Source organism: Cetorhinus maximus, chromosome 31, assembly GCF_964194155.1.
Source record: "Cetorhinus maximus chromosome 31, sCetMax3.hap1.1, whole genome shotgun sequence".
NCBI classification, from domain to species: Eukaryota; Metazoa; Chordata; class Chondrichthyes; order Lamniformes; family Cetorhinidae; genus Cetorhinus; species Cetorhinus maximus.
Genome location: NC_135909.1, coordinates 8348871 through 8370416, shown reverse-complemented (window position 1 = coordinate 8370416; position 21546 = coordinate 8348871). Strand labels below are relative to the sequence as shown.

At 45.2% G+C, this 21546-nt stretch overlaps 1 protein-coding gene across 1 annotated transcript in view; it reads left to right on the top strand.

Moving 5' to 3' along the window:
• Window positions 1–21546, top strand: part of LOC144670407 (pyruvate carboxylase, mitochondrial-like) — a 1036891-nt gene that overhangs the window by 85466 nt on the left and 929879 nt on the right. The window contains exons 4-7 of the mRNA XM_078532890.1: window positions 5799–5983; window positions 8476–8641; window positions 12872–13017; window positions 17502–17619. Of these exons, the coding sequence (XP_078389016.1) occupies window positions 5799–5983; window positions 8476–8641; window positions 12872–13017; window positions 17502–17619 (615 nt within the window). The remainder of the gene's footprint in view (window positions 1–5798; window positions 5984–8475; window positions 8642–12871; window positions 13018–17501; window positions 17620–21546) is intronic.

The window sequence follows — 21546 nt, the reverse complement described above, 5'->3', positions numbered from 1 at the left end:
TTCCCCTGGTGGATGGAGGGAGTCCAGAACCTTAAAATTAGAGCTAGACCATTCAGGGTAGCGTTGGGAAACCTCCAGGATTGGCCTGGAGTCTCCAGGAATCGAAGCTCAATCTCCAGGACACTGCTGCATGCAACCCTGGAGAAAGATCATCGGGACATGAAAAAAGATTGTTATTTTTTGTCATTTTCTTTGAACACTTCTCGCTGCCAGAGATAAAAATACTGAAAATGGGAAAAGCAGGCTATTTGGCCGATAGTCAAAACATCATCCAGTTGGGTAATAAGCCTTATTGCTTTCCACTTGACGTAGGGAGGCGTCACAAGGATGGATGTGTTGGCCAACTAATGTCTGGAACATTAGTGGTGACAAGTCATGTGATGAAACCTCCAGCAATGCATTTATTTATAGTTGGCAACCCTAGTTCCGGGGTGATGTCAGGAAGCACTTTCTCACACAAAGGGGAGTGAAAATCTGGAACTCTCTTCTCCCCTCCGCCCCCCCCCCCCCCGTCCCCACCAGAAAACTGTGAGGCAACTGACAGTTTTAAAACTGACGTTGATAGATTTCTATTGGACAAGGTTATTAAAGGATACAGAACCAAGGTGCAGTAGATGGAGTTAGGATACAGATCAGCTATGATTTAGTTGAATGCTGGAACAGGCGCAAGGGGCTAAATGGCCTCCTCACGTTCCTAACTGCTTGATTTAGGGACCATGCACGAGCATTAGAAAGCAGCATTTTTTGCAGAGAAAGCAAGGGCCGTACCAAGTAGCTGTGGTGCGTTTAGCGTCAGCTGTGGCTTCTCATCAGAGTCAATGAGGACTTGAAAAAGTGTTAAAGGGCCCGGTTGAATTTAGAAAAGATAAATTGTATCTGAAGAAGGGTCTGAAGAAGGGTCATATGGACTCGAAACATCAATTCTGTTTCTCTCTCCACAGATGCTGTCAGACCTGCTATTTTTGTTTTTGTTCCAATGTGCATTGTTTTCTTGAAAACAATGTCACTGTATTTCCTCTATCTAAATACTGGGAAGTGTAAGCCATTGTCTTCGGTCCCTGTTACAAAGACCATCCCCTAACCTCCAACTCCATTTCTCTCCCTGGCAACTGTTTGAGGCTGAACCAGATCATCCGCAACCACTGAGGATTGTCTTGAACTTCAAAAGGACATAGACTTGTTGGTGGATTGGGCAGACAAGTGGCAGATAAAGTTCAATGCAGAGAAGTGTGAGGTGATTCATTTTGGCAGGAAGAGTATGGAGAGACAGTATAAAATAAAGGGAGAAACTCTAAAGGAGGTGCAGGAACAGAGGGACCTTGATGTATATATACATAAGTCATTGAAGATGGCAGGGTATGTTGAGAGAAAAGTTAATAAAGCATATAGTATCTTAGGTTTTATTAATAGGGGCATTGAGTACAGGAGTAAGAAGGTCATGTTAGGCCACATCTGGATTACTGCATCCAGATCTGGGTGCCATACTTGAGGAGGGATATGAAGGTATTGCCGATTCACAAGAATGATTCCAGGGATAAAGAACTGTGGTTATGAGGATAGATTGGAGAGGTTGGGACTCTTTTCCTTGGAGAAAAGAAGGCTGAGAGGAGACTTGATAAGAGGTATTCAAGATCCTGAGGGCTATGGACAGGGTAAAAAGTGAGAAATTGTTCTCGCTCAAGAGAGTATCAAGAACTAGAGGACGCAGATTCAAAATGATTGGCAAAAGGAGTTATAGTGATGCGAGGAAAAGTTTTTTCACCCAGAGGTTGGTTGGAGTCTGGAATGAACTTCCTGAGAGGGTGGACGAGGCAGGTTCGATCGAGGTATTCAAGAGGGAATTGGATTGCTACCTGAAAAGAAAACATGTGCGGGGTTACGGGGATAAGGCAGGGGAGTGTGACTGGGTAGAATGCTCTATCAGAGAGTCAGTGCAGACTCGATCGGTCGAACGGCCTCCTTCTACACTGTAAAGATCCTGTGATCAGCCAAATTTCTCCCAGAGCCATTGGAACTGCAGGCATGGCCAAGCAAAGATGCAGAGCCAGATTGATTTAAGGAGTGAGGTATGAAAGGTAGCAGGTAGAATGTGAAAATTATGATCAGAGGGGAGTAACAAATCCAGGAGATTAGCTGGGTCGTCACACTGATCGGGGTTATTGATTAGCTGCTCAAGACCATTCGCAATAGCAAACGGCTCAACATTAGCAGCTCGGTAGAGCAGATCTGAAGCTACTGATTATAATCCTTTATTTCCCCCACACATTGCCGCAGGATAGCTCTGCTCACAAGCCTCTGTGGGAAACACTATACCACACTCGCATATAAAATGGTGGCAGACTGTTGCAGCAAGGGCAAAGTGCCTTGCTCCCGTGCTGTAGCCATGCCCTAGGACCTGTCTCATTGCTCCAAGTCCTTCCCCCTGCGGGGAATGTTCCTCATAGCTCACATCATCATCCGCCTGCTATGGGGAGTTTGCTCTATTGCATAGAGTAGCAAATGTTCTGCTAGCAACAACTTGAATTTATATAGTGCCTTTAATGCCGTTTATATGTCCCAAGGTGCTTCATAAGCCCGCCGCAGACATGATGGGCTGCATGGGGTCTTTCTGCACCGTAACTTTTCTATGACTCTATAAAAGCATTATCACACAACATTCGACACTGAACCGAGATATAGGTGACCAAAGAGGTCGGTTTTAATGAATGTCTTAAGAGAAGCAGAGAGGTTTAGGGAGAGAATTCCAGAGCTAAGGGCCCAGGCACCTCAGCTGACAGCGGCGGAGCGATTAAAATCAGCGATGTTCAAGGCCAGAATTGGAGGGGCTGCAGCGATTTCTGAGGGTCGCAGGAGGCTACAGATATAGGGGGAGGCGAAGCCATGGAGGGATTTGAGCCAGCAAACGAGAAATTTGGAACGAGGCGTTGCTGGATCAGGAGAAAAGTAGGCTCGTGAACTCGAGCGGTGCGTGAACTGGACGTGGTACCAGTTGGGAAGTGAGCAGCTGACTTTTGGGTGACCTCAAGCTTATGGAAGGTGCAAGATGGGAGGTCGAGCATCGGCATAGTCGATTCTGGAGGTTGCAAACAGCCTTGGACGCCGGGGAGTGGGATGGAGTTGGTGACTCGGGAACAGACAGTGTTCCTTTTCCGGTTTCTTAGGGGATTCAGATGTCAAAATCATTTAAAACTGGGTGATGAAACTGTTATCTATAATATATTCCATGGCTTTTCCAGGAAATTGAGTTTTATGCTTACGTAGAGTTACACTCTTTAAGTTTTATGGTGACCAATTCTATGCTCCCTAGACAGTCAGGCAGGGAGCACAAATAAACAAGAACATTAACATTTCTGAATGATAAACAGTATTGTGAATGATCGAAAGAGTGGGAGGTTATAATCAGGAGAAATATCTTAGAATATTGATGAAACAGAGAAGGCTAAGCAGATGTAACAAAGGTTTTACTACTAGTTGTTGAATCAGTAACTCAGATCCGGGCTGGGACTGGTGGTAAATGATGACTATCTCCTAAAGGACAAGTAAGAAGAGATTGGGATTGCTTCACTTGAGTAGTTGTTGAGGCAGAGACTTGTAACATCATTTAAAGGGGAACTGGAAAAATATTTTGCAAAGGAATAATATAGAAGGAGACCAGGAAGTAGGATTAAAGTAAGCAGCGCCTGTTGAAATGCTAGCCAGGGCAAAATGGCCTCCTTCCATGCCATTGTTTATAGGAGTCTGTACAAACAGTAAGGCATAAGTTGCAGTTTTAAACTTGAGTGTGACCCAATCCATTGATCCATTCAATACATCACCCGGGTCAAAAACAGGCAAAACGTCTAATTGTAGGTCAGTATGCAGGCACCAGCATTTGGTGAAGGCTTTAAATGCTCTGCAAAATGCAGAGGTTTATTCACAGTTGCTGGTGCATCTAATCTCTCCCAACCATGGCACGGTAACCTTTGAAGTTCACCTTCGTTTCCTGTATGGAGTAGCTGTGCTCTGCTTTTTCCCCTTGTTCAGAGTCACTGCGTAGACATCAGCATTACAGGACAGATAACTCAAGAGTGCTGTTGTGCTGAGGGCTCTTTTCAACACCCTTGATGCAGAGAGTCTGTGAGAAGCACGGTAAAGGTACTCATCGGGCTATGAACAGGCAGCTCTCCGCTGCAACCCTCAAGTGTCTCATGATCACTCCCTGACCTATAGTTTTGTTGCATTTTTATTTTCCTGATTGTGTGACCAAGATGGGGAACCGGATGCGTTGAACATTGACGAATGAACCCACAGATTGCCACTTGGTAGGCCCAACAATCTGTGCCATCTGACTAGATGAAATTTTCACCCATCCGGTTTCTGTCCTCTTTTCTTTTTGTTTCTTTGGCAACTTGCATCACATCCTAGGTTTGTCCCCAGGTTTCTGGCCACCTATTTGAAGAACTAGGTTAGTCTCCCCCACATCTGTGTGTCTCAAATTTCTAAATGTCCATCTCATTGCCATCTATTTGTTCCATCACTGACCTAGTTGCTGTATTATCAATTGTAGAGACTTAATAAAGCTACTTGTCAGACCTCGTCTGGAGCAACTCTGTTCAGTCCTGCGCATCGCACTCAGGAAGGATATATTGTCCTTGGAGGGGGTGCAGCGCAGAATCACAGAATGATACCAGAGCAAAAGGCCAAAAAGTATCAGAGTATGAGAATAGGTTACTTTGACTAGGCTTGTATTCCCTTGAGCATAGAAAATTAAGTATTGAGATGTTTAAAATTATAAAAGGAATTTGGTAGTACAAAACTTGAGAATTGTTGAAAAAAGACACATGTTGTCGAAGCTTTTCGTCTTGCACTCATCAGGGCAATTCACAAGAATATCAAATTATGAAGGGAACAATAATTTATACTGCATGAGAAGAGAGTGCTGATTGGTTGGCGGATGGACTCTGATTGGTAGAGGTGTTGCCATGGAGAATGCATAACTGATAACTGACAGTTAACTAACTGCCAAGCTTTAAATTCAAACCAGGCACGTTGACTCTGACTGGCCAAAGCATTGCTTTGGGGAATGAACCAGAGAAGACAAAAATAACATTTCGACTAAACAAAATAGGTGACAGCCATTCCTTGGTTCATTCCCTAGGACAATGCCTTCACCAATCACAGTCAACCTCCCTGGTTTGAACTTAAATAAAGCTTGGCAATTAACTGTCAGCTTATCAGTTAACTGGTGCGTTCTGCATGGCAATGCCTCTACCAATCAGAGTCCACCAATCAGCACTCTCATCTCATGCAGTATAAATTGTTGTTCCCTTCATAATTTGGTATTCTTGCGAATTGTCCTGGTGAGTGCAAGATGAAAAACTTCAACAACATGTGTCTTTTTACAGCAATATTAAAGGAATTGAAAGGGTAGATAGAGAGAAACTATTTCCTCTGATGGTGGTTTGGGGGCCGGAGGGTGAAGTCTGGAAAAAGGAAAGACTGCGGGGGGGTCAATAGAAAGTTTCAAGGCTCAGATTGATATATTTTTGTTCAGTAAAGGTGTTAGGGGATATGGAACCAAGTGGGGAAAAATAGAGTGAGGACACTGTTGTTGTTTTCCCCTTATATTGGTACTCTTGCAAAATGCCCTGAGGAGTGCAGGACAAAAAGCTTGGACATGCCTCTTTTTGCTACAATACTTAAGACACAGTTCAAACAAAATCTAATTGAATGCTAGGACAGACCAGGTTCGAGGAGCTGAATGGCCTCCTCCTGTTCCTATGCTCTATGTAACATTTTCTTGTTATTTGTCCGATTAGGTGAGATTGCGATCAGAGTCTTCCGAGCTTGCACTGAGCTTGGGATTCGCACCGTGGCGGTTTATTCAGAACAGGACACGGGACAGATGCACAGACAGAAGGCCGATGAAGCCTACCTGATTGGGAAAGGACTACCTCCTGTCCAAGCTTACTTACACATTCCTGACATCATTAAAGTAGCCAAGGCAAGTATTTTATTCACCTGTTCATGACTTGTAGCATTTGGATTAAAGTCATAAGTCCCACATTGATGGTGAGGTTTTTTTTTCTGAAATGCAAACTGTCTTAGAGAATGATTGTTTTCAGGTTCACTTGTGGCCTACATCCCACACAGCCACAGAAGCTGGGAAGCCTCAGGCCTTAAAAAGTATTATGTAGATGTGGTTAGGAAATTAAGTTTAGTTTTCCTTTCCTTCTGCTCTGCACGAGATGCTGTTGGGTTCATCAAATGTGAAATTCGTAGGCCCAGAATGTACAGGGAGGCAGAGAGGGAATGTGGTAGCACTGGCAAAACTTAGCAAGGCTCAGGGTGCCGAATTCAATGGCAGGAACTGGTAATTTTTTTCTCTCCTATTTTTTCATTGAAAGTTTGTACATGGGGACAAACAGCAACAGTGAGAGAGCCAACGGGGAGACAGAACCATGTGTAATTGGAAGAGGAGTTCGACGAGGGTGTTGTTCATCGCCAGTCCTCTTCAATGCCTATGCAGAAGCAATGATCAAAGAAGCAAAATCCTGCAGATGCTGGACATCAGAAATAAAAGCAGAAAGTGCTGGAAAAGCTGAGCAGGTCTGGCGGCATCTGTGGACAAAGAAACAGAAACATGGGGGAAGGCAGTAGCATAGTGGTATTGTCACTGGACTAGTATTCCGGAGAGCCAGAGTAATGCTCTGGAGACCCAGGTTCAAATCCCACCATGGCAGATGTTGACATTTGAATTCAATAAACGGAAATCTGGAATTGAACCATTGCTGATTGTCATAAAGTCCCATCTGGTTCACTAATGTTACTTAGGGAAGGAAATCTGCCATCCTTACCTCGTCTGGCCTACATGTGACTCCAGACCCACAGCAATGTGGTTGACTCTTAAAAATGCCCTCTGAACAAGGGCAATTAGGGATGGGCAATAAATGCTGGCCTAACCAGTGATGCCCGCACCCCATGAACGAATAATAGAGGAAAAATGACTCTTCACCGGAACTGTTCGGACTTCCAAAGAAGAGACAAATTGGACTCAAAATATTAGCCGTCTCTCTGTCTTCACTGATGCTGCCAGACCTGCTGAGCTTTTCCAGCACTTTCTATGAACAAAGAAGCGTTTGAAGACATAGAATCTAGAGAATCTAGAGTAAACATCGTGGGGTGGGGTGGGGCGGGGGGTGGGATGGTAGGAAAGATAGGGAAGTCAATGATAACATTAGTTAGATTTGCAGATGACTAAGCAAGTACAGCAGAAAGATTACGAGGTCTAGTGGATAGCCATAAACTTTGGAATGAAAGTGATCCTTGGCAAAGCCAAAACAATGCATCTCTCAAAATCATCAAAAAACTATTCATATATTCATAGAATGGAGAACTAGAATAGGTGCAAGAATTCAAGTGTTTAAGAAGCATAACAGCTACAGATGGAAGACGCAACAGAGAAATAAGAACAAGGATAATGAGAAAGGCCGTATCTGGTAAGATGAGACGGTTGCCAACCAGGAAGCTGAATAAACAACTCAAGAAGTGACTTGTAAAGAGCTTGATTTGGAGTGTTATTTTGTATGGATGTGAGACTTGGACCTTATGGAAAGAGGAGACCCAACTTGCTGAATATCTTTGAAATGTTCGTGGAGGATGGAAAGGATCCGTTGGGCGGAAAAAGTAATAAATGATAAAGTGCTATGGAGAGTGAATGAACAAAGAAATTTGTTGAATGGAATTAGGAAACGGCAGAGAGACTGGGTAGGACACATCTTAAGAGGAAGTGGGCTAATAAGAGATGTGACACAGGGAAGATTCTAACAGAGAAGAGGAAGGAAGAGAATATTAATGTTGGTTGGCTTGAAAATTGAAAGAAATTATTGGCAAATGAAAAGACTGGTACCAGACAGAAAGATATGGAAGGACCAGCACAAGCCAAGAAGCTGCCATCAGGTAGAGCACACATGGCAGTGATGATGATTTCTCCTGTTTTTTTCCTCTTCTGACAGTATCCAGCAATTTTTGGTGGGGAAGGCCAGAAAAATGGGTCAGGGTGCAAAGAGAGGGGCAACCAGGTGAGGGCAAAGACCAGAGATAAGAGCGTGAGGAGTTGGGGTTGGGGGGGAGCTGGAAAAGAGGGAGGCGAGAAGGCTGGAGACAGGGGTTTCAGCGTATGGGATAGGTAAGGCTGGAGCTAGGGGCTTGGCAATTGGTGACGAGGAAAGAGAAGCAAGCAGGAGTGGGGAAGGCCGGTAAAGGTGGGAAGAGGAGCTATCGGAAGAGGCGGGGGGGCTGGGTCGAGGGGCTTGTGGGGGGGATGCTGGCCAGCAGGTTCAGGAGGAAATCAACCCGACCTCTGATATTTTGGCCAGGCCTTGCAAAATGATTGATAAAGGATTGAACGTCCCTCTCTTCGTCCTGATTGAAATGAACTCCGTTTGGCCTGGCCCAGTCTTCTTACGAAATGGTTATTGTGCTGGTTGTTTTCAGGAAAATGAAGTTGACGCAATTCACCCAGGCTACGGATTCCTGTCGGAGAGAGCAGACTTTGCACAGGCCTGTGTGGATGCCGGGGTACGCTTTGTTGGACCTAGCCCGGAAGTGGTGCGCAAAATGGGCGACAAAGTGGAGGCTCGGGCCATCGCTATCGAAGCTGGTACCCGTCACAATACCTTAACTCTTTATTCTATTTAGACCCGCTGGTGTTCTTGCTTCCATTCCGCCCCCCTCCCCCACCCCCCCGCTCTCCCTGAGAGCGTGGGAGGTGAAGGTACAGTAAAATCCCGCCGTTCGCGAGCTTCCTCTGTTGTGAATTCGATTATCCGTGAAAACGTCTTTTACGCCAGCTCACCCATTGCGGGTCCGGACGTGTCACGTATCCGTGGTTTTAAAAAATAAAAAAACAGAAGCCGTCTTTAGAAAATACCGAAAAGAAACACCTAAATAAATTTTAAAAAAAGGAACGTGTCCCTGATGTATTTCCTGCAGCAGAAAGTGCGCCTGCGTCATCTGCTGTTGTTTGCATCTGGGCGTTCCTTGTTGCTAGCTATTTAATTCCCGATCACAGTCCACCTCCACTCTCAAGTAAAGTACTGTTAAGCATGACAAATGTTACATTTTTCTTGTTGTCTTGTTTAATTAAACAATTTCCCCTGTGAATTTCTCTTTAAATTCATTAAATCCATAGTCCTTATTGCCTTTGGCCCTTTATACATGTAAAATTTTAGGATGGCTGGAACCTATCTAATTGGCTCCCATTGTAAAGTATGCTCGTCGTTCGCCATTTTGCCATTTGCGAGGTTTCGTGGGAACGGTGACCCCCGCGAATGGCGGCTCTTTACTATGCTGAAGATTACTGTTGTGGAAAGTCAAAACCCATTTTACTGCAGTGGCATTAAGCTGTAACGTTCTACATGTTTTAATGTTGACTGTATCGTTGGGAATAAGCCGGGGGGGGCAGCGAAAAATCTTTTCCTCTCGAAAGTCTCAAGGTGCGGCTTTGCGTGTAAGATATGTATTCCTGTTGGTGCTGGCCTTGACAGTTCCTTCATTGGGACCTGTCATCTGCAACTGGTTTACTGCACTAATTTATGCCCGTTGAAAAAGCTGCTGAAAAGCTTCCCACCTTGCAAGAACATGTTCCACCAGTACATTAATCTGGTGCCTGTGGACTGGTCGGGTGGACAGAAAAGAGGCAAATGGAATTCAACCCAGAGAAGCGTGAGGTGATGCATTTGGGGAGGTCAAACAAGGCAAAGGGTTATATAACGTAATAGGAGGATACTGAGAGGTGTAGCAGATGTGAGGGACCATGGATTGAATGCCCACAGATCCCTGAAGGTAGCAGGATAGGTCGATGTTAGGTTAAGAAGGCATATGGAATAATTTCCTTTATTAGCTGAGGCATAGACTATAAGAGCAGGGAAGTTTTGCTGGAACCATATGAAACATTAGGTAGGCCACAACTTGAGTACTGTGTGCAGTTTGGTCATCTCATCACAGAAAGGGTGTAATTGCATTAGAGAGGGTACAGAGGAGATTTAACGTGGATGTTGCCAGGACTGGGAAATTGAAGATATGAGGAAAGATTGGATAGGCTGGTGTTGTTCTTCTTGGAATAGAGGAGGCTGAGTGGAGATTTGATTGAAATGTACAAAATTGTGAGGAGCCTAGATAGAGTGGATGGGAAAGGTCTATTTACCTCTGCAGAGAGGTCAATGATTAGGGGGGCAAAGATTTAAAGTGATTGGTAGGAAGATTAGAGGGAAGTAAAGGAAAAATCTTGTCACCCAGAGGGTCTGGAACTCACTGCCTGAAAGGGTAGCAGAGGCAGAAACCTTCAACTTCTTTAAGAGGTGTCTGGATATGCACCTCAAGTGCTGTAACCTGCAGGACTATGGACCAAATGTTGGAAAGTGGGATTAGGCTGGGTGGCTTGTTTTTCGGCCGGCGCAGATGTGATGGGCCAAGTGGCCTCATTCTGTGCTGTAAACTCTCTATGATTCTATGTGCAGCACTGTGTGTAAGGGATACCTCTGCTAGGGCATGTGACATTTACAGCTGTTGTCCTTTTCTCCCACCTCGTTTTTGAATGCTTATCTGTTGCACCCAAGAGGGAAGGAGGGAAAATTGATACAGCACATTAAAGATTGTCCCTCTGTGCATGCTGCCTGTTGTCATGCTTTTCTCACATTTTGCGTGGTGATGCTGCTGTGGTGCCACGGCTCTGCATTTCCCCGATCCTCAGTCTGTACTGCAGAGAAATTGCCAACTTTCCAACCAATCTCTGCTTCCCAGATTACTGCCAAACGTTGTTAGTGGTGGGTTAGTGCTCTTGCCTCGAGCAAGGGAAAACCCGTCAGGGTTGCTGCTCCGGACCCAGTAAACACGTGGACATTTTTTTTTATTTGTTCATGGGATGTGGGCATCGCTGGCTGGGCAAGCATTTATTGCCCATCCCTAATTACCCTTGTTCAGAGGGCATTTAAGAGTCAACCACATGGCTGTGGTTCTGGAGTCACATGAAGGCCAGACCAGCAAATTTCCTTCCCTAAAGGACATTAGTGAACCAGATGGGTTTTTACAACTACCGACAATGGTTTCATGGTCATCGTTAGACTTTTAATTCCAGATTTTTTATAGAACTCAAATTCCACCACCTGCTGTGGCGGGATTCAAACCCTGGTCCCCAGAGCATTACCCTGGAATACTAGTCTCTGGAATACTAGTCCAGCAACAATACCACTACGCCATTGCCTCCGCACAATCAGGGATTGGCCCTGGGATGTGATACTCCCTTGGTCGCATAGCTGGCCCATATTCCGTGCTGAGGCTCGTCCATGGGCAGCCAGTTGGATGAAGCACTGAAAACAGGAGCCTAGAGATAAGACAGCGCCTGAGAGACAGAAGGATAACGGCTAGGAACAAAAAGATTTAAGGGTGAATGAAAAAAAAAAGTCGCAGGTGGGTACAGGATAAGAAAAGTCATTGTATTATACTGCATTTGGATAAATCCATAGAATCAGATAGCACAGAAAGAGGCCATGTGGCCCATCTTGTCTGTGCTAGCCCTTTGAAAGAGTTATCCACTTAACCCCATTCCCTGCACCTCTGCTATTTCTCCTTTTCAATATTTATCCAATTCCCCTTTTGGAAACCTGAAATAGAGAACAATACTGTTAAGTCTCTCGTCTGCTTGCTCAACGTAAAACTTGGAAAGCTGTTGTTCATCCATCACCCTAACAAGTCCAGAACTGTAGTAAAACAAAGTGCTGGCTGATTGTCGAATATGTAGACACGTGATTTGTGGTGAATCTCTGGAGCTGATAAAATGGGAAGTGAGAGGTTTACAATGCTGTGGTTCAAAATGAAGCAATTTTGGCATGTTGCATCAGGTGGGCACATTGTCACTGAACAGCTCATCCTTTCTGCTGGCATTGTACCTCCACGTGCTGAATTTGTACTTGAACTTTTTTTTATTCTTTCATGGGATCTGGGCATCGCTGGCAAGGCATTTGTTGCCCATCCCTAATTACCCTTCAGAAGGTGGGTTACCCTTGAGCCACCTTCTTGAATTGTTGCATTCCATGTGGTGCAGGTACACCCACAGTGCTGTTAGGGAGGGATTTTGACCCAGTGACTGTGAAGGAACAGCAACATATTTCCAGGCTAATATGGTGTGCTATTTGGAGGGAGTGGTGTCCCCATATGCCTGCAGCCCTTGTCCTTCTAGTTAGCAGAGGTCGCCAGTGCAGATGGTGCTGTCGAAGGAGCCTTGGGGAGTTGCTGCAGTGCATCTTGTAGATGGTACACACACTGCTGCTACTGTCTGTCGGTGGTGGAGGGAGTGAATGTTGAAGATGGTGGATGGGATGGCAGTCAAATGGGCTGCTTTGTCCTGGATGTTGTTGAGCTTCTTGAGTGTTGTTGGGAGCTGTACTCATCCAGGCAAATGGAGAGTATTCCATCAAATTCCTGGCTTGTGTCTTGTAGACAGTGAACAGGCTTTCGGGAGTTGGGAGGTGAGTTACTTTGCAGAATTCCCAGCTTCTGACCTGTTTTGACTTGTCACCACAGCATTTATGTGGCTGGTTCAGTTACGTTTCTGGTCAATGGTAACCCTCAGGGTGTTGATAGCTGCAAACAGCTTACTGTGCGGAGCACAGAGCAGAAAGACCAATGTTGCCCCATGGTGTGTGAGGGCAGGTTGGAGTTTGTTCTCGAGCTTCTCTAATGGCAAGTTAGAGCGTCACTGGCCAGAACCTTAGGACCAAGTTCGCCACTTGTCACCTTGGTGCCAAGTGTACTGAGAGCCCCACTGTGAGAAAAGACCATCTTTGTGATGTTGCGAGAGGCTGGAGCATTTCACTGTCCTTTCACTCTTTAGGTGTGCCAGTTGTACCAGGCACCGCGACGCCCATAACGTCCCTGTCAGAGGCCCAAGAATTTGCCAACTCGTACGGTTATCCAATTATCTTTAAGGCTGCGTACGGAGGTGGTGGCAGAGGAATGAGAGTGGTTCGCAACTATGAGGTAAGCAGGCATGAGGTTTCAGGCGAGGCCTTCAACACCACTGCCATGACTTAAAAAATCAAACTGCTGAAAGATTAATTTAATGAGATTTATTGAAGTGGGACAGCGCTGCACTTTGCCAGATGTGCTGCCCAGTTTACTTTGTGCCCCTGTTTCCAGTACCGTGAATTAACAACTTCAGACACCGAGCAGACACCAAATACTTATCACCCAAGAAGAGAGGGGCAAGAGTCAGAGACATCAAACAGTGCTAGGACTCCACCTGCCATTGATATCTCCTGCTGAGAGGTAGCGAATTGCCCTGTTTCAATCTTACACTTCCGCACTGACTGAGTTCTCTTGTCTCACAGAAGCTTAAAGAATAGAAGGAGGCCATTTGGCCCAAGATGCCAGTGCTGGCTCTTTGAAAGAGCAGCATACTTAGTCCCACACCCTTCCCCCCGTCCACTTTTTGTCCGTAACCCTGTAAGTTCCTCATCCTCAAATACCTGTCCAATTTCCTTTTCAAATTACTTATGGGATCAGCTTAAGTCACATTTTCAGTTGAGAGTGTGTATTTCTTAACTCCAAGAACTATGTATATTTATACAGTAAAGAGTTCAAGCTAGGAGCTGTCTCCATGCTTGCTTGTGCACATGGCTGTGTCCAACACTAGACTGACCCCTAGGTGTGCGTCATGTGTTCTTTTACATCACCGTGTGGCCAGTACTGTTCTCAGTCCCACATTAACCCTGTTTGTGCCAGACTCTTATACTATAAGTGTCTGGGTCAGTGTACAGATCTATGTGGGCCATAGAAACATAGAAAATAGGAGCAAGAGGAGGCCATTCGGCCCTTTGAGCCTGCTCCACCATTCAATATGACCACGGCTGATCCTCTATCTCAACACCATACTCCCACTCTCTCCCTATACCCCTTGATACTGTTATTCCTACATGGGATGTTGGTGTCGCTGGCAAGGGCAGCATTTGTTGCCCATCCCTAATTGTCCTCGAACTGAGTGGCTTGCTTGGCCATTTAAGATTGCTAAGGATCTGGAGTCACATGTAGGCCAGACCAGATAAGGACAGCAGATTTCCTTCTGTAAAAGATACCAGTGAGCCAGCTGGGTTTTTATAACAATCGATGATGGTTATCATGGTCACCATTACTGAGACTGCCTTTATATTCCAGAGTTATTAATTATTACTAGCTGCTATGGTGGGATTTGAACCCATATCCCCAGAGCATTAACCTGGGCCTCTGGATTACTAGTCCAGTGACATTACCACTACGCCACGATCTTCCCATCTCCACCATCAAAAATTCTCATCAATTGGGTCACGTCTTAAACTTCTGTGTTCCAAGGAGAGCAGCCCAAACTTTTCCAACCTCTCATAATTGAAGTCTCTTATCCCTGGTAAGATCCTGGTAAACCTCCTCTGTACCTTTTCTAAGGCCTTACATCTTCCCTGAAGTTGGGGCCCATAAATGTCCACAATCCTCCAGCTGATACTCCTAACCAGTCATTTATAAAGTTCTGGCAGAATCCCTTTGCTTTTATGTTTTGTGCCTCAATGTGTTAACCCATCTGCTTATTGAACCAACTTTTTAACTTACCCTGTCACCTTCAAGGATTTGGGTGTATGGAGACCAAGGTCTTTCTGCTCAAAATGGTGCCATTTATAGTATACTGCCTTATTTTCCTATGAGTCCTCCCAAAGTGTGTCATTTCACACTTCTCTGTGTTGAACTCCATCTGCCATCATTCTGCCTCTTCTCCATCATCCTGAAGCCTATAACTATCCTCATCATTATCTACCACTTTGCCAAGTTTTGTATCATCTGCAAACTTTATGAGGCTGCTCCCCACACCCCAGACCAAATCGTTTATAAAAATTGAAAAGTAATGAGCCCAAAATTGACCTTTGGGGAACACCATGGCAGACCACCTCCCATTGTGAAAAACATCCGTCCAACATCATCCTCTGCTTTCTGTCACTGAGCCTTAATTCCGTGGGCTTCCATCTTTATTTAATAAGGCTCTTGTGTGGCACTTTGGCAAATGCCTTCCGAAATTCCATGTGTGCCACATCTACTCCACTAACCTTGATTGACCTCCTCTGTTACCTCACTTACTGAGTTACTTTGTCTCAATCTTAAACCCCCTCCCTCCCAGTTACTGGTTTTAGAGTATTAATGGAGGCAGGAACAGAGTCCTACTTATCAGAGTTGCACAGAGCCAGGAGACCTTTGTGAAGGGAATGGGTGAAAATATATTCAGAAAGTCTGACCTCTTCAGACAAAATAGGCTGTAGCTGAGCTAGGCTCCCGAGTAGGAGAATCTGAATGAGTTGCTGATCCGAATTGCTATCCAGCGCCTTCTACTGGAAGAGTCAAGTGTTGGGCATTCGGTGAGGACAGGACCATATTTGAAATGCCTGGCAAAGTTCACCTCTAAAGAATGGCCTCATAAGTGAAGCTCCAGTGAGCAGGTTACCCTGCACGGGTCATCCCTCAGACAGCAGGAAAAGATCAGATGGCAAATAGGAAAAAAAATGATCAATAATTCAAATATCTTTCTGCTTTGAAAAATGTCCTGATTCAATTAACACCTAGTTTATTATGAGGCAGTTTATTGAGCAAAGCAGATATTGAAAGAGAACGACGTAATTTATAGCAAATGTTGTCAGAGAATGATACAGCGCAGGAGGCCATTCAGCCTACCGTGCCTGTACCGGCTCTTGATCAGTCTCACTTCCCTGCTCTTTCCCCATAGCCCTAGCAATGTTTTCCCTTTAAGTATTTATCCAATTCCCCTTTTGGAAGTTACTATTGAATCTGCTTCCACTGCCCTTTCAGGCAGCGCGTTCCAGATCACTAACAGCTCGCCTACGAGTGTGGTGACGTGGCTCAGAACCGGAGTGTTGTAGGAGTTTCAGCATGCCGTACCATGGATAAGGAGGCGATGGGCCCGAGTCTCCTATCCCACATGTATTGGTTGTTATGTGTAAATTGACGGATACAGAATAGATTTATTGTCCCCAGGGCCATGCTGCCAATTTGAATTTATAAAAAATACCCACATATTCCAGGGATAGAATTCTGTTTTTCTTTCATGGGACGTGGGTGTCACTGGTTAGGCCAGCATTTGTTGCCCACCCCGAATTGCCCTTGAACCGAGTGGCTTGCTGGACCATTTCAGAAGGCAGTTAAGAGTCAACCACATTGCTGTGGATCTGGAGTCACATGTAGGCCAGACCAGGTAAGGAGGGCAGATTTTCTTCCCTGAAGGGCATTAATGAACCAGAGGTTTTTACAACAATCAATGGTAGTTTCATGGTGATGAGATTAGCTTTATTTTCTAGGGTTTATTAATTGAATTTAAATTCCAACAGCTGCTATGGTGGGATTTGAACCCATGTCCCCAGAACATGAGCCTGGGCCTCTGGATCACTAGTTTGGTGATATTACCACTACGCCACAGTTTCCCCATTTCAACGTGAAATGCAAAATACTGCAGATGCTGGAAATCTGAAAACAGAAAATGCTGGAAAAGCTCAGCAGGCAGGTCTGGCAGCATCTGTGGAGAGAGAGTCAAGAGTTAATGTTTTGATTCCATATGACTCTCCTTCTGAGCTAAAGAAAAGTGTAAGTGTGATGGATTTTATACTGCTTAGGAGGAGGTGGAGCAAGATAGAAGGTCAGGGATAGGTGACAGCTAAGGAGAGAGTGACAGAGATGTCAAGGACACAAGATAAAGGGAGTGTTAATGGTAGTGGTAAGGGCTAAAGGAAGTGCTGATAGTGGCACAAAGGTAAGATAGCAGAAGGTGTTAATAGCAGATCAAAGGGCAGCTCTCTGTGAAAGCACAACATAGAAACAGGTGTCGGGGGTGGGGTAGCGGTTAAGGAAGAAGGATTAAAAAAAAATGAACAAATAAATAAAAGAATAACATTTTAAAAATGAATAAATAAATAAAAATTGGATTAAAAAAGCGGGTCAGGATGGAGGGGTCAGGCACGGGGCCTGCTATTAACACCTTCTACTATTTTACCTTTATATCACTATCAGCACCTTCTTTACTCTTTACTGCCAGCATTGACACTTCCTTTGCCTTATGTCCATTACATCTTTGTCAATCTCTCCTTAGCTATCACCTATCCCTGACTTACTATCTTGCTGCACCTGCTCCATCCCCTCTTAAACAGCATTAAACCCATCACATTTCTCCTTTTCTTTAGCTCGGAGGAAGAGCCATATGGACTCGAAACGTTAACTCTGTTTCTCTCTCCGCAGATGCTTCCAAACCTGCTGAGTTTTTCCAGTGTTTTCTGTTTCTATTCCCCATTTCAACATCAGACTGGGAGCTTGGAACAGGTTTCCCAAGGGGAAGGAGGGAAAATCGTAAAGAAATCTGGACTTAATAGAATTGGTCTGTTTAAGAGATTGGAGTGTGAGAAGATCAGCCACTGTAAGTTTCCTGTGAATGCTGTCTTCTGCAGGAGTTGGAGGAGAACTACCAGCGAGCTTTCTCTGAGGCGCTGTCTGCATTTGGAAATGGAGCACTGTTCATAGAGCGGTTCATCGAGAGACCCAGGCACATAGAAGTACAGATACTTGGTGAGTATGTCATTTAAAAAAACACACACAAAATGCTGGAAATACTGAGTAGGTCAGTCAACATCTGTGGAGAAAGGAACAGTTCAAGTTTCAGGTCAGCGACCTTTCATCAGGATAACTCTGTGTTGTGTTTTGAACATTATCCCTAAACTTATACTATTGCTGACTGATCCACAATGAGCAAAACTGCTCACCATTGTGCTATTTAGGTTTCACTTATTGAAAGACTCATCCAATTATGTTACTTCCCTGCTTTTGCCACTTAGCCCTGCAGATGTTTCCTTTGTAATACTTTTCTACTTCCCTTTGGAAAATTATTAGTGAATCTGCTTCCACTGACTTTTTGAGCAACTCATTCCAGATCATAATCACTCGTTTTGTAAAAAAAAAATCATCTCATGTCTTCTCGTGAGGGGCATAGATAGGGTAGATAGGAAGAAACTTTTCCCCTTTGCGCAAGTGTCAATAACCAGGGGGCATAGATTTAAGGTAAGGGGCAGGAGGTTTAGAGGGGGTTTGAGGAAAAAGTTTTTCACCCACAGGATGGTTGGAATCTGGAACACACTGCCTGAGGGGGTGGTAGAGGCAGGAACCCTCACAACATTTAAGGAGCATTTAGATGAGCACTTGAAATGCCATAGCGTACGGGGCTATGGGCCAAGTGCTGGAAAATGGGATTAGAATAGATAGGTGATTGATGGCCAGCATGGACACAATGGGCCGAAGGGCCTGTTTCTGTGCTGTATGACTCTATGACTCCTCTGGTTCTTTTTGCCAATTATCTTAAATCCGTGTACCCCTGGTTACTGACCCTCTCGCCACTGGAAACTGTTTCTCCTTATTTCCTCTGTCAAAATCCCTCATGAATTTGAACACCTCTATTAAATCTCTTCTTAACCTTCTTTGCTGTAGGGAGAAAATTCCCAACTTCTCCAGCCTCTCTGCATTAACTGAAGTCCCCTCATCCCTGGCCCCATTCCAGTAAATCTCCTCTGCGCCCTCTCCCAGGCCTTGACATCCTCCCTAAAGTGTGGTACCCAGAATTGGCCACAATACTCAAGCAGGGGCCTAAACAGTAATTTATAAATGTTCAGTATAAATTTCTGCTAGCTCCAACATATTGTCTTGCCCTTCTCTTACTTTTCACCACTTTACTGCTGAATCCTCTAATCTACTCTTTTACCGCCTTGTGGCTGAACTTCTCCAGCATGTTCTTTGCTAACCTCCCCACTTATAAAATTGGTTAAGCGCAATTTATCCAGGATACCGTGGCCTACGTCCTTGCGTCAGTCAGATCCGCTTTCCTGTCCCTGCCGAGTTCCATTATCTTCCCCGTCCTAGAACGTCTCTGTCAGAATTCTCGTCCCCCTTTTCATACCCCTCTATTCCCCACCCGTGCTCCCCTGATCTCCTCCAGGTGCCTGGAGCCTGAATGAAATTTCCACTTTTCCACCTCCGACCTGCTGCTTCTTCCCCGCTCTTCCGGTTCCACTGTTATGTCACCGGTCAAATTGCCCCGCATCCTGGATCTCTTTCCTTCACACCATCGCCTTTCTCTCCCTCTCTCTTCAAAGACCCCCTCTCTGCGAGTGTGGTTTTTCCAATTTTTTTCCCCCTCCCGCTCCCAGTTGACCCCGGCTCAGGTCACCTTTCACTGTGCTGCCAAGCAGATCAACCTGGGCTTTATAAATCGAATCATAAAATATGAAAGCACAAAAGTTATGTTGAACCTTTATAGAAACTTCATTCAGCCTCAGCTGGAGCATTGAGTCCAGTTCTTCTCTCTGCACTTCAGGAAGGATGCAAAAGCATTAGCGAGGGTGCAGAAAAGATTTATGAGAACAATTCCAAGAACAAGGGACTTCAGTTATAAGGATAGATTGAAGAAGTTGGGTTTGTTCTCCTCAGAGAAGAGAAGGTTGAGAGGAGATTTGATGGAGGTTTTCAAGATCATGAGGGATCTGAACAGAGCAGATAGGGAGAAACTGTTCCCATTGCTGGATGGGTTGAAAACCAGGGGACACGGATTTAAGGCAAATGACAAAAGAACCAAAGGCGACACGAGGAAAAGCCTTTTTGCTGAGCGAGTGATTAGGATCTGGAGTGCACTGCCTGAGTACGTGGTGGAGGCAGGTTCAATCAAGGCTTTCAAAAGAGAATTGGATAATTATCTGAAGAGGTAAAATTTGCAGGGCCATGGGGAAAGGCCTGGCAGTGGGACTGGCTGAGTTGCTCTTACAGAGAGCCGGCATGGACCTGATGGGCTGAATGGCCTCCTTTTGTGCTACAACCGATCTACAATTCTGTGACTCCTTTTATGGTAGATTGAGCCAAACAGTTCACAACCCTGGCACCATGTTTCACTTTCAGGTTCACCATAAACCCTTTATACATTCCTTTGTCATGATGTTGTGAACTGTAACCCCGTGGGTTGCATTCTCAGCTCTGAGCCGGAAGGTCACGGGTTCAAGCCCCACTTCAGAGACTTGAACTAATGATCCAGATGCCGCTCCCAGGGGAGTCCTGAGGGAGTGCTGCACAGTCAGAGGTGCAGTTTTTTTGGAGAAGACGTTAAACTGAGGCCTTGTCTGAGCTCTCAGATGGATGTAAAAGATCCGATTGCCACTATTGGAAGAGTTCTCCCTGGTATCTTGGGAAAATATTTATCCCTGAGCCAACATCACCAAAACACACGACTTGGCTGTTTGTGCACCAATTGATGGCTACGTTTCCTGCATTACAACAGTGACTACACTTGAAAAAGCTTTGGGATATTTTGAGAGCACCTTCGACAGTACCTACCAAACTGGTGACTTCTACCAGCTAGAAGGGCAAGGGCAGGCAGGGGCATGGGAACACCACCACCTTCAAGTTCCCCTCCAAGCCACACACCATCCTGACTTGGAATTATATCAGCCATTCCTTCACTGTGGCTGGGTCAGAAACCTGGAACTCCAGAACCAGAAACTCTCTCCCTAACAGCGCTGTGGGTGTTCCTGCTCCACGTGGACTGCAGCAGTTCAAGAAGGCAGCTCACCACCACCTTCTCAAGGGCAATTAAGAACGGGCAATAAATGGATGTGATGTTCGCATCCAGAGAATGGCTGAAAACAAAATTCTGCTGCTGCAATTTCCATCTGCCTTCCTCTGTGTACTGCAACTCTGCCAGATGTACCCTATCCTGATCGCCTATTCTTTCTGACCTGTGGTGGTTCCCTGTCACCCAGTATACAAAACCTCATGTCCTTTCCTTTGGCTGTACAACCCTCCATGACCTAAACCCACCCTGCTTCTGGAATTTAATCCATCCTTATATTGCTCCTGAATGCTGCATTGCTCTCATTCCAACCCTGACTTCCCTTGCCCTCTTCATGAATATACATATGAACATACGAATTAAGAAGAGGAGTAGGCCATTTGGCCCCAAGAGCCTGCTCTGCCATTCAATAAAATCATGGCTGATCTTATTGTGGCCTCAACTCCACATTCTGCCCACTTCCGATAACCTTTGTCTCCCTAGTTAGTCAAGAATTAATTTACCTCTGCCTTAAAAATATTCAATGACTCTGCCTCCACCGCTCTCTGGGGAAGAGAGTTCCAAAGATTCACGATCCTCTGAGAGAAAGAATTTCTTCTCATCTCTGTCTTAAATAGGAGACCCCTTATTTTTAAACTGTGCCCCCCTAGTTCTAGTGTCTCCCACAAGGGGAAACATCTTTTCAGCACCCATCCTGTCGAGTCCCCTCAGGATTTTATACGTTTCAATGAGATCATCTCTCACTCTTCTAAACTCCAATGGATAGGAGCGCAGTCTGTACAACCTCTCCTCATAAGATAACTCCAACCCCGCCCCGCCCCCACGTGCCACTCCCCGACAGAACCTTCTCTGAACTGCTTCTAACGCATTGGTTCCAAAGGCTTCAACCA